Source organism: Rhinoderma darwinii, chromosome 12, assembly GCF_050947455.1.
Source record: "Rhinoderma darwinii isolate aRhiDar2 chromosome 12, aRhiDar2.hap1, whole genome shotgun sequence".
Classification (NCBI taxonomy): Eukaryota; Metazoa; Chordata; class Amphibia; order Anura; family Rhinodermatidae; genus Rhinoderma; species Rhinoderma darwinii.
Genome location: NC_134698.1, coordinates 56,945,111 through 56,959,377, shown reverse-complemented (window position 1 = coordinate 56,959,377; position 14,267 = coordinate 56,945,111). Strand labels below are relative to the sequence as shown.

Here is a 14,267-nt window from a genome sequence, read left to right as displayed (position 1 = left end):
TCAGTCTGACCGTTTTTAATGGCTGTTAGTCATCCGTTTGCCATCAGTTTTTCATGGCTGTTTTAAAAAAAATAAAAATGGATGGATTTCATTTGTCAGGTTTTAATTTTTTCCCAGTCCCATGAAAACACCACAGTGCCCATGTTTATAGTGCTGCAATGCCCCTGTAGATATTGCCACAGTACCCACATAGTGCAAAAATAATCTAAAGGTTAACTTTTATTGGTATACATTAAATGAACAATTGAGCTAAAAGTCCAATGGTGCACCAAGGTATGTGTGAGTGACCCCCAAACTCACATACCTGTGGGCCATGTGTAGTAAAGTATGGTATATGGATAATAAATGGAATGTGTTGCTGTCAACAGTGCTTCAGTGAGGGGAACACTATTGCGCTACCATGCTTGAAGTCTAAGACTGCAGCTATGCTAATATAAGGGCAATGGTGGCCGATAGCACTACCATGCGGCTGTGCTGCAGCACAGTGTGAATGTGACCTTGCTATATACGCCCCCAGGTAAAGATCTAGGTGAACCAAAACCTGAGCGTGTGGCACAGTGATGGCTGCAGAGCTGTCAATTGTATAGCAATGTGATCGCCATGCTGAATGACATAGGACTTAGAGAAGGTAGAATAAATTTTATTATGAGTCAAAAGCAGTATGTGCAGATGTAAGGCAGTAGGTTAATCGTGTTGTGTTTCACATCTGCAGGAACAGCCGGGGTTGCCTAGCTGTGGCCGCGCTCAGCGTCAGCTGAGAGGCGGTAACGCAAAGCTCTGCCAGAGTGTGACTCAACTGTCAGTGGAGTCAGACTTGGCAAGTGTAATGGTTCTCAGAACGGAGCGATGCCTCCAGTGCTGAGAGATCAAGGAGCCCCTCAGGATGAGCTGTCCTGCAAGGCAGCAGCCCTGATCCAGTGAGTGCACCAATGACAGGACCGCTCGGTGAATTCACCGGCGGTCAGAAAGAGCGTAGCGGCTGGTGAGAGTTCACACCCAGCCGCTCAAAAATGACAGCGGGGTATGCTTGTGCTGACAGCACGTTGGTGCTGTGAGCCCAATGACAAGACCGCACGGTGGGTTCACCAGCGGTCAAAAGGAACGTAGCGGCTGGTGGGAGCTGACACCCAGCTGCTCAGGAGTAACAGCAGGGTGTGCTGCGCTAATAGCACGCTCGTGCTGTAAGTTAAACAGCCGGCTGCTGTCAGCAATGCAGTGAAAGCAATCGGTAGCAAATGAGCCTAGATATGGCAACTATGGCCCTAAGTGCACCAGTGGACATTAAAATTATAGAGCACCCGACGCGCGTTTCGCCAGCATTCTGGCTTCTTCAGTGACCCCTAGAAGAAGCCAGAATGCTGGCGAAACGCGCGTCGGGTGCTCTATAATTTTAATGTCCACTGGTGCACTTAGGGCCATAGTTGCCATATCTAGGCTCATTTGCTACCGATTGCTTTCACTGCATTGCTGACAGCAGCCGGCTGTTTAACTTACAGCACGAGCGTGCTATTAGCGCAGCACACCCTGCTGTTACTCCTGAGCAGCTGGGTGTCAGCTCCCACCAGCCGCTACGTTCCTTTTGACCGCTGGTGAACCCACCGTGCGGTCTTGTCATTGGGCTCACAGCACCAACGTGCTGTCAGCACAAGCATACCCCGCTGTAATTTTTGAGCGGCTGGGTGTGAACTCTCACCAGCCGCTACGCTCTTTCTGACCGCCGGTGAATTCACCGAGCGGTCCTGTCATTGGTGCACTCACTGGATCAGGGCTGCTGCCTTGCAGGACAGCTCATCCTGAGGGGCTCCTTGATCTCTCAGCACTGGAGGCATCGCTCCGTTCTGAGAACCATTACACTTGCCAAGTCTGACTCCACTGACAGTTGAGTCACACTCTGGCAGAGCTTTGCGTTACCGCCTCTCAGCTGACGCTGAGCGCGGCCACAGCTAGGCAACCCCGGCTGTTCCTGCAGATGTGAAACACAACACGATTAACCTACTGCCTTACATCTGCACATACTGCTTTTGACTCATAATAAAATTTATTCTACCTTCTCTAAGTCCTATGTCATTCAGCATGGCGATCACATTGCTATACAATTGACAGCTCTGCAGCCATCACTGTGCCACACGCTCAGGTTTTGGTTCACCTAGATCTTTACCTGGGGGCGTATATAGCAAGGTCACATTCACACTGTGCTGCAGCACAGCCGCATGGTAGTGCTATCGGCCACCATTGCCCTTATATTAGCATAGCTGCAGTCTTAGACTTCAAGCATGGTAGCGCAATAGTGTTCCCCTCACTGAAGCACTGTTGACAGCAACACATTCCATTTATTATCCATATACCATACTTTACTACACATGGCCCACAGGTATGTGAGTTTGGGGGTCACTCACACATACCTTGGTGCACCATTGGACTTTTAGCTCAATTGTTCATTTAATGTATACCAATAAAAGTTAACTCTTAATTACAGATCACATACTTTCTTCCCCCTTTCCCTTCCTCAATCATATGACTTTATTGGGTGGTGCACACCTATGTGATCTCTTGACAATCTTGTGTGATAGGTGGTCTTCCACACATTTCCCTAAAAATAATCTAAAACCAGCCTTTTACATATTGCTCCTCAAACGCATACATAAAAATATTTGCAACTTGGAGCTGCAGAGGACCCCATTGAAGTTCCCTGCAGCTGCAATATAAAAACCGAACCAAATCTTGAGGGATAAAAAAAAGGAGATAAGAAAATAAAGGAGGGGCAAGAGGAAGATAAGAAAAAACAAAAAAACTTGGAGAGACAACGGTGGCCAGATACTACTTTTAAATGGGCCACAAGGTCTTTGATCTAAGATGGCTGTAATTGGAATTAGTTAATAGCGACTACGGCATATAAGGGGTTAACAATTCTACATAAACATGCTTTTTCTGCATTGAAAACACAGTATTACAGTATGTGTACCATGTGACCCTATTACATATTTGTAGTTATTCTAAAGTTAATGAGAAGTTATATTGAGTTCTTCCTTTTTATTAACCTCAGAAATAGTACATAATTAAAGTGTCTGTCCATAAAAAATTACTAATTGCCATTCATTTATTTTATGTATACAGCCAAGGAGGCATGGATTGTTCTTGTGCTTGAAGGCATGAACTACAAACTCTAGGGCAGCTGGGACAGCATGATCCAAAGGCTGTAAGTAATTGTTTAGTGAAATGGAACATGTGGACAATAAAAGGTTAGACATACCATTAATAAAGATCAGAGAGGTATGAAAGCCAAGTGGACGAATCATGGGAAAAATTACAAATGGTTACATTTTTTATGGCCAAAATCCAGTTTTAAATCAACCAACTAGAAAAAAAAAAAAAAAATCCCCAGGTCTATTATATATACACTCAACTGCTAGTTTGTAAGACATAGAAGCATTCAGAAGAATCTCAGAAACCTGGTTCTCCTACAAAAATATGCATTCTTGGAATCATTCTCTTACTGGAAATAGTTTTTGTCCTTTTTCACCTTAAGATTGTCATTTTGCAAGACTGGTGCATATACCAGTTTGGTCAGAGGGTCGGACTGAGTACCATGTGGGCCCTCTCAGAATACATTTTATTTTGGTAGGCCCTAGGAACCCCAGTCTGACTCTGATTTTGTAAAAAATCATGCCTTTTTGTGCATGAGCATGCATGTCAATATGACAGTACCTTTGGAATTGAAATTCAGACTTTTTGTAGCTCTCAAAAATTGACCAATGGGTCCCTGTCCCTAAAATGCTGACAGTGGAGTGCAATGCTTTACTGAGGGTAATATGCCACTGCCCTGCTCAGCTACTTAACCAGACACTTTGTGACATTGTGGCTGGGGCTTATCAACACTATGGCATTTCTATCTCCTTATTGGACATGCATTCCATGATGGTGAAAACCCAAGTTCAGTAGATAAGCCCCCAGAAAAAAAAAAAATGCCTGAAAACCTTGAATATGATTAAGGAAGACATCCAATGGAAACAACTACCCATGTCTGTATTCCCCACCTGACTGTATACCACACTCTACACTTATGTATACTGTAGTTACTTTTTCAACTACTGCCTTGTTTGTTCTTTTAAAAAAAAACTCTATCTTGATCTCTATCTAGATTTCCCCAGCTTTCTCTTCCGCTCTGCTTTGTTATCAATCCCATGATGCTTCAGCACAGCATCACATAACCAGCTAAAGACCATACCTTTTCTGCATGCTGGGGGACACTTATCATTCTCTCTATATTCTCCTAAATAAGCTGAGAAACCCTAAGTATACAGACAGGGATGCTGAACTATATTCTTCTACATTATACCTGGGTGACAGGAACCTTTCTAAGTACCAGTGGTAGCGGTTGATATACGTCCCCCCCCCCCACTACAAAACGTGTGTGGTACAGGAACTGCAGACTCAAGTAGAGACTCAAGTAGAGAAAGTGTGTCACCGAGCCTGATTCACACTGCTGCTAAGCAACCATCCCAGTCTGATATATAGAGATAGAAGCAGCAAGAAATATAACAGGTGAGAGACTGACACATGGAATACCATAATGGTACACACGGGAAAGTTTAGTTTTGGCTGGAGAGTCCCTTGAAAAAATGTCTTCGTCCATTCCCAGTCACATGCTTGTTGTGTCACTCATCCGTTGCTGCACCTCTATAGAGAAATTATTTTGTTTTGCCGGACAAGATTTTGAGAGAATGTGGATTACAACAAAAACTGTTCTTCCTTTTTGTTGGAACGAATCACTGGCCCTCATGCTAATAATTATTGGCCATATACAGTAACTACCTTTTCCTTCCCCATCTTTAAATGCTCCACCCATCTGAAGGAGCATTTTCTCAATGTTGTAATAACAGAAGGACAATATCCAAGCATTCAAAAGGATAAGAGGAGTTATCAAATTTGACACCCCTTGAAGGCAACACTAGAGGTAAGATGTTCCACTGTCTTTTAATGATTAGTAGTAGTTGTAGTAGTAGTAGTAGTAGGTTAAGTTACATGCCGGTTGTTTTTTTTTGTTTTTTTTTGCTGTTACGCTGCTTTATTTATTTTTTCCTCTGGATTTAAGTGGAGCTACACGGACATTACTGGTATTACAGAGAAATTAAATAGTTTTATTTATACAAGTGCTCCTCTATTAACATTTTTTTATATTCTTTTATATATCTATTAAAAATTGTCACGGCAGATTTTAGGCGAATAAACAATAAAGTAAAGTAGTAAGAATGTGATAAGTTGATGAGTGCTAATTCCATCGTGTTATGTGAAACCACATCAATGTACATAATCAGAACTTAATATACAGATACAATTTTATACAAAAACACAAGATTTCATGTAAAGTTCTATTATTAAACTACATTGAAGCGAGTCCTGTCCCTGCTAATGGGCTGCATATTATTAAAAGTATAACTTTAATGGTGACCATATGTAGCATATGTTTGTCTTAATCCCACAGATCAGGGTGCATATAGACAGATATTGCCCACTTCTGATCACTGGAAACTCTGATCTCACAAAACTTGTCACTTTGGAAACCATCATATCTATATTGCTTATGAGTACATATGTAGGCATAGGAGGCATTGGTGTGTCTTAAATATTTTGTTTCCTCCAACAAACTTATGAAAAGACATGATAATTTGTAAAGGCTAATCTACTCGGTACCAAGCTCATAACACACTGAATGAGGGCATCACAACATTGTGTTTCCTGGAATATTACAAAAAGGCACAGAGAACAACTACAACACAACCAACAATATCACCTGGATACAAAGAAAATAGTAGGTGGATTTATTTGTAAAAGGTCCAGTACAACATGTTTGGCAAACTCTATATGTTGCCCCTGTCAATGGCAGCAATTTAAAAGGACTCTGAAAAGTATAAATATTGGTAATGTAACCCATCAATGTGGTGTTTACAGTTACTGAAATATTGCCTGCTAAAATCCAGTCTGATACACTGTTCTTAGGAGCAATAGTTACAGGATGTGTGGATTGGTTGTTATATAGACTCATCGATAGAGACTGCATTCCTGCATAGAGATCTGTGGATGTATCTCACCGCTATGATAAATACACATATGTAAACATAAAATCCCCTGCAAGTATTTCATTTATAAGACATCAGCATTATTCTACTTTTTGAAGACCACAAAAGCTTTTCCACAGCTTTTTACTACACGCGGATGCATTTCATAAGCTTCTTGCGATTTTGGGTCATTAAAGAAGAGCTCTGCCAATTCCCCCCGTTTGAAAATGTGATAAAATGCAATGTAGTGAGATGTATTGGCCTATCGGGTGCTTTATTTTTTTGTATCCGCGTGATTACTGACCAATGTTGGGTCATATGATCTCTATTCGGTCCACCCAAAGCCCACTGCTGTAGGAGCCGGAGGTCAATCTCTCAATGAGACTCACATCTAGGCTCTCCTGGACATACATTGAGAGACTGACTTCCGGTCCCTACAGGAGATGATATAGGATTAAGAATAAGGAAACCAAGCAGATACCAGTTCATTGAGCACTTGGTAAGCCAGTACACCTCACTACATTGAAGTTTATTAAAATTTTCAAACAGTGTCGGGAAAAAAAAAATAGTTCTTCCCTAGTTCCCATGTGTTCATAGGCATCAATGCTATCCTCCTATCACTGATAGTATTCCTCAAACGGAAGCTGGTAATTAGATTACTATTATGAGTTAACTGTCATACACTCAACATTGAAATTGCAACAGCAAGAAGGAACATTTTTGGAATTGTGGAAATCACAGGATCGATAAACATGTTAACGATACGCAAATGATAAAAAAAAAATTAAAGCAAAATATTTCAAACATCTTGATTTACTCCGTATTGAGTATAAGCGCCACGTGCAGAAATACATGCACTTACACACTTTGGCATGCTATCAATGAGGTAATTAATGGTTGTCTGAGGAATGTTATGCCACGCTGAATGCACTTGGGCACGCAAATTATCAAGGTTTGCTGCTGGCAACTCCCTTTGCAATTGCCGACCAATGTCCTAGATGTGCTCGATGGCAGACAAGTCTGAAGACACTGCATGCCATGGTAGCATGTTTAGGCCCTGCAGGCTGCTCACAGTAGTATGGGCAACATGCGGCCCGGAATTTTCCTGCTTCTGGCACACTTTGGCGAAATGGCTGTACCACTGGTTCCACGACCAAGTCAATGTAATTTCGAGCTGTTCGTGTCCCTGAAATGAAGACTAGATTGGTCTGGCTACCATACATTATGCCACCCCACACCATGATCCCGGGAGTAGGACTGATGTGACGTTCCCTTGTGGAGGCCTCTTCATAGCATTGCCCACGTAGTCTCCAGACCAATCCCCGGCTATCATTGAATCCAAGACAAAAGCAGAACTCATCACTGAAGAGGATAGACCTCCATTGCAGCCTCATTTGTAGTCTTGCTGTGCACCATGATAGTCCTTGAGCGTGGTTGCATGTGGTCAATTGAAAACCTGTAACTGGACGTCTGGCTCATAGCCAGATGTCGTGCAAACGCCTTCTGATGGTTTGTGTCAACACTGGTTATCGCCCTAGGCTTGAGAAGTGACGTCCAATTTCACATGCAGTACAGAATGGATCACTTGGTGACATTCTTCCAATCAGATGATCCGTCCGTGCTTGCTGTCATTCCACTTGTCATGGTTCTCCCAACCTCCGGGACACGCCATCTACAATGGTGCTATCTACGGGGGGGGGGGACTATCTACAGGGAGATATATGTGTGTGGCACTATCTACAGAGGGCACTATATATGAGGGGCACAAAGTGCTGTTTTCATGCCACCTTGGAGTTCCACCACAACAGGGCCCCCTAAGTCTGTGTTGTCCAAGGGCCTACATAAATCTGGAGCCTGCCCTGGGCATTGATGTAGCAGGAAGTCAGACAGAGGAGACTGGCTGCTGCATTTAGGATAGATTGGAGGAGGTTGAGGGGAAGCACGATTAGTAATGAGTTAAAGTAGTCAAGACGACAGTGAATTAGAGTGACGATAAGAGTTTTGGCTGTTTCCATAGTAAGAAAAGGGTGGATTCTAGATCGAGACGGAGAAACAATGACTGATGAACAAATCCTTTAAGTTGCAGGTTTAACTACAAGGCTTCCCGCCATATGCTTCAGTGTAAGGGTATGTTCACATACTTTACAAAAAACGTCTGAAAATACGGAGCTGTTTTCAGAGAACACAGCTTCTGATTTTCAGGCGTTTTTGAAGCTGAAAATGAAGCTTCTTTTAATTTGGAGCTTCTTTTTAGGCATTTTTCATAGTGTTCAATGGAAAATCAGCTCCAAAAAAGACCTCAAGAAGTGACATGCTACTTCTTTTTACAGAGCGTCTTTTTACGCTCCGTTTTTTAAAACCGAGGCGTAAAAAGGCGCCCTGTGTGAACTAAATGCTGTTTTTCCCATGAATTTCAATGGGCGGATGTTTGTAGGCGTTCAGCTTCTTTTTTTCAGGCATTTTTCGAGGCGTAAACGCCCCGAAATACGCCTGAAAAACTGTGTGTGAACATACCCTAAGTCCTCTTTCCTGCTGTCCTTTTTGGCCAGACTTTTGCCTCTTTACTCCTTTTCCCTGAAAGAGGGAAGGGTTTGTGTATGCATATTGCATTAACAGGGACTCTGTTGATAATGTTTTGTGTGTTATATTGGTTTATTTTTTTCTCGTGCCATTTTTCTCTTTTGAACATGAATCTCTTCCTTTAGGTTCCCTTATCATTCGGGAACAATTTGATATTTTCTATAAGCCGAAATGGGGGTTAAGATTTTATTGATTAATGCCCATGGCTTAAATTCCCCATTCAAAATATCCCTTCTATGGAAAGAAGCCTTCAGATCTAATTGTGACATTCTATGTGTGCAAGAATCACATTTGTCTACCCGAGATTCTCACTTATTTAAAAATAAGAAGTTTCTGCAAATCATATTTGCATCTACAGATGTTAGGAAGTCTGGGGTAATCATAGCTATTAAGGAGACGGTTGTTTTCAAATCCCTTGACACATATTCACAGGGTAGGTACATAATCCTTATTTGGGAGATTAATAATAATTGTATACACTGGTTTCTCTATATGCCCCGAATAAAAGACAGATCCCCTTTATAAAAAAAAAACGCTAGATAAAAAAAAATCCTCTTAAGAAAGGAGGTTTGATTCTCTGCGGTGACTTTAATGCAGTAATTAATTCAGAACTTGACCGCATTAGAGGAGGCAATAGATTAACTCCTGACATGCTCTCCCTAGTCATGGAAGAGAGCTTATATAACATTTGGAGATACCAACATGAATCCGAGAAAGACTACACATTTTACTCATCCCCACACAATGTGTATTCTAGAATAATTTTTTTTCCCTTGTAGATGGGTCTTCCTTAATTCGTCCTCTTCTAAAATTGGATTGATAACTTGGTCTGACCATGCACCAATTGAACTGGTGCTTTCCGACCAATATTGTAATCCACCTGGATTCTCTTTAAGATTAAATGCATTTCTGTTAAAATCCCCTTTGCTTGTTTCATCTGTAGGTACTGCTTTGAAAGAATTTTTTCAAATTAACTAATACAGCTTCCTCCCATGAAATCCTGTGGTGTACACATAAGGCCTATGTTAGGGATTTATTTATCCAAGCAGCTGTAAGAGCTAAGAGGGAAAAAATTAAATAAAATCCTTGATTCCCTTATTGCTAATATTCAAGCCTTAGAATTAAAACTAAAAAAGTTTCCTACAGACCCTTGTAGAAATGACTTGAGGATCCTTAGAGACAAATTACGATTACTCCACCTCGTTTGATATGAAAAACACCTGAAAAAATTACATTTTTATATCCAGGGGGCCAGACCGAGCAAGATCTTAGCTAAAAGAGTGAAACAACACGTGGCTAGGGTCGAAAAATTTAATTTCAGATGGTTCGAAGATATACGATCCTCTACAAATAACGGAGGCTTTTGCAAAATATTAAAGCAAGTTATAGAACCTTAGAGAAGATAACTTCCTCCCAGATAATGACCAAAAATAGAATGTGGATGCCTTCCTGGCTACTAAGAAACTCCCTGAATTGACAGATTTACAACTATCTCAACTAAATGCTCCTTTTACCATTGATGAGATTCATAAAATAATTCTTCAGTCAAAACAAAATAAAATCCCCTGGCCCTGACTGCCTACCGATTGAATATTACAGAGCCTTCTGTGATATTTTATTGCCCCATTTACTAAATACCTTCATGGGAATAGCGACTAACCTACAGCCTCACCCTGAAATGTTACAAGCTACAATTCTAACACTCCCTAAACCGGGAAAGCCTCCGGATTCTCTAACCAATTTTCGTCCAATATTCCTCGTAAACTGTGACATAAAACTATGCGAAACTCCTCGCTACCAGACTGAACGATTGCCTGCCTTCCCTAATTGCTCTAGATCAGGTAGGCTTTGTCAAAGGCGGTCAAGCCAGCGATAGCACTCGCAGGATTTTAAATCTTATTCAAAATAGCCAGAAACTCTACTAACCCAACTTTATCAAATTCCCTTGATGCCAAAAAGGCTTTTGACAGGGTTAATTGGTGTTACCTAGAGGGTATATTGGATAAATTTGGGTTTCAATCATTCATCAAAACCGCAATTCTCACCCTATATACCTCGCCCTCGGCTGTGGTTCTTTCTTCCAGTTTTGTATCCAAACCCATATACATCTCCAATGGTACTAGTCAGGGCTGCCCACTGTCCCCGCTTATATTTTCTTTATGCATGGAACCCCTTGCAGAAATGATTAGAAATGCTCAGCAAATCTCGGGCATTATGGGGGGCGGGGGAGAAGTAAAGAACACAAAATAGGTCTGTATGTTATTCTATCCTGTACTTCTCCCTTAACGTCCCTACCAGAGGTTCCGTATATCATTTCACAATAATATTTGATGTTACTGATTAACATTGATCCACTACTTAGAGTTAAGTTGTCCGCATCCCACCTGACCTGGGCTGACTCAGGACTCTCCTACTTAGGTATAAGACGGTTACCCATCCCTTCCCAAGTAATTTCCAATAACTACTTGGAACTCCTATCCTCTATCAGGTCGGAGTGTCAGAGATTATACAAATTTCAGTTGTCATGGATTGCTAGAATGAATTTAATTAAAATGCTTTTATTACCCAGATATTTATACCTATGTAGAATGATTCCTTATCTTATCCCTACTTCAATTACCTCACAAATTCAAGGACTATTTCTTAGTCTTATTTGGAACAATAAGAGGGCTCAAATGGCATAACACTTAGTTTCGTAAGGTTAAGGAGGGAGGACTGGGGGTACCGGATGTGGTAGCGGATAACATAGCATCTATTGTGGATCAGCTATGTTCTCTCCGGAATTCTCCGTCCCCTAATTTATGGTCCCAGCTGGAAGATGATATGATTCCAAAAATCTCGATAAAGTCCTTCTTGGACTCTTACTTAGGAGCCCAATTACCTAATTTGCCCTTACAATCCATGTCGGACTCTCTAAAAGTTTGGAAACTTTATGTCTGTAAATATATGTGGGTCCATATCCCCCTTAAACATATTCCAGTCCAAGCAATTATTCCCATTTCACCTCAAATCCCCATTGCTCCCTGGCAATCAACGTGAACAACAGTCCTCTCAGACTTCTACATTAATGACACATTCCAGTCCTCCGGAAATCTAGCTGATGAATTTGACCTGTCTCACTTCTCCTCTCTTCACTATCTAGAATTAAGACACCTCCTACAATCTTTGTCCTTTCCATCAAAAAACAGAGCACACGGTCTTCTTTTTGTAAATTTTTGATTAAATGGCATGGCTTCCACAAAGGTCTCACTTGTGGTTATGCTCTTCCGTTGAATAAAAATCTACATGGTGAGACATCTCACATGCTGAGGCAGGAGCAGGAGATGGGAGAATAGTTTTCCTTAGATCAACGGATGAAAAGTGTCCAATTGTATATTTAGACATAACAAACGTATTACTAATTTAGAACTTATGCGTAAGATACATCTTAGATGGTACCTAACTCCATTGAGAGATTCTCTCAGTTTTTTGGTGCGTCTGTGGATGCCTATCCTGGGCCACTACTGAATAAGGCAGGTTTATCAAATATATGATCATTTACGAACTATGAAAATAGTTGTTTTTTTTATCCTTGTTTGCATTATATTTCCCCTGAGGAAGCTACATTGTAAAGCAGCAATACGCGTGGGGTAGTGCCATTACTACAGCACTTCTGGGTTATGCGTACCTGATATTAAGTGTGATTCAAATTTCTGGCGTCTACTCTTTCTGTTTTCTATCTGTTTTCTGGTGCCTGCTTGTAATTTATTCTCCAGCTTTATCCCTTGTGTAGCTATAATTCTTGGCATACTGAGCACCAGGTAATCCCAGGTTTCTGGTTCTTGTGATTATTGTATGTTTTTGAGTAGAGGATTTATATTTACCCAGTACTATCCATCTCCTGGTATATTATTGTCCTATTGAGACAAGTATAGTGACTTTAGTGTCACATATAATAAAAGTTTTTTCATACTATTTGTATTGGGTGTGCGCTATTTTGATTGTGCTATCTTTTCTTGCTTTCATCAATGTAGTTGTTTTGCACGTTCTGCAGCACCATTGTTCTTTACATATATCGTGGTGCCTGCTTCGCGTATATAATTTTTTTTGATGGGTCATCTGTATGTTGGAGGAGTTGTGGTCACATGGGTACTGCCGTACACATATGGTGATCTTGTCCAAAGGTATCTTCTTTTTGGAAAGAAGTCTTCCAACTAATCTCAAAAATATCTGGAATACCTGTGTCTGCTGGTCAGGAACTGGCAGTCCTAGACATAGGCCTGGAGAATATGCCCTCGACCTTCAGATTGGTCGTAAACCACATTCTTGTAGCTATGCGATTATCTATAGCCAAATCTTGGAAATCTCCCATCTCTCCCTCCATATTGGAAGAAATCAAAAGGGTAAATAACTGCCATCATGAAACTCTGCTTTTGCAAACCATTACCTCATACCAACGTGCATTGAAGACTTGGCAACCCTGAATGAGCTCCCAATACTTTTCATGATGTTATGATCTCTAGCTTCCTGAACAATTTATGATTCCTTTTAATTTCTCCTCCTATATGGCACAGTCTGTTTATACTTCTGTACTTCATTGTTATTACTTTCATGTATTTTACATGTCTCTAGTGATCTCAAAATGTTTGAAACCCACCAGATTGTTGTCCTGTTACCTTGTTGTCTATTTAAAGAATTTCAAAAAACTTCAATAAAAATCTATTGATTAGATAAGCGTGGATTCTAAAGAGGTTTTTGAGGTACAGGTGACATGAGCGTGCAAGTCTTTGAATATTTGCTGGTTTAGGCAAAAATATTTAATGTTAGGGGTAATAGGAGAGAGAAAAATCACCCCACAATTTGTAACAATTTCTCCCGAGTACAGAAATACCCCATTTGTGGTCATAAACTGCTGTTTGAGCACATGGCAGGGCTCAGAAGGTAAAGAGCACCATGCAACATTTGAGGCCTACTATGGTATAATTTACTGCCCTGTGTCATGAAAACAGAGGTTCTGGGGTGTCAAAATATTAGGAACCCCAGAAAAGTGACCCCATTTTAAACCCTTCAAAGAATTCATCTAGTGTTATTGTGAGAAATTTTAGATTGTAAAGCAACACCCTGCAAAACCCACAATGGAGGGAGAGGGAATGGCAGATCCCAATATCAACCCACTATCAACCCACCCAACATTCCATAAAATCCAGCATAAAAATAAATCAAAGGCCTCAGCAAAAAAAGATTTGCTGAGACAACCAATCTCATGTGGATTTATTCTTCTCACACAGTTCTACAATCTGGGTGAGAGACACTCACTCGGGTTCTTAGTATAGTGCTAATTTTTAGTTTTGTTGATTTCGTTTGTTTTTTTTTACAAATTTTTACAAATTTTAAATGAGAAATGGGTCTGGTCAGTTAAAACATTTTAATTTGTCATGGCCAGTAAGGGACACAGGGTGGATAAAGAATAAATAAATTAAAACTCCAAGGATGTATGATATAATTTGAAACGTTATTTCATGCACAGGCAGGGCTTTGTAGGACGTGTCTCACATTGGTACGTGGTTCACTTCCGAATGCCTCGCTTGGCGCACACTTGCCACCTTTTTGGGGCTTCTGTTTTTCTCAGGGGGGGATTTCTGTGGGGAATGC

The 14,267-nt window shown here is 40.9% G+C and overlaps 1 protein-coding gene across 1 annotated transcript in view; it reads left to right on the top strand.

Moving 5' to 3' along the window:
• Positions 1–846: 846 nt before the first annotated feature.
• The window catches only part of LOC142664436 (carbohydrate sulfotransferase 8-like), a 25,907-nt gene continuing 12,486 nt past the window's right edge, over positions 847–14,267 (top strand). The window contains exon 1 of the mRNA XM_075843502.1: positions 847–917. Coding sequence (XP_075699617.1) covers positions 847–917 — 71 coding nt within the window. The remainder of the gene's footprint in view (positions 918–14,267) is intronic.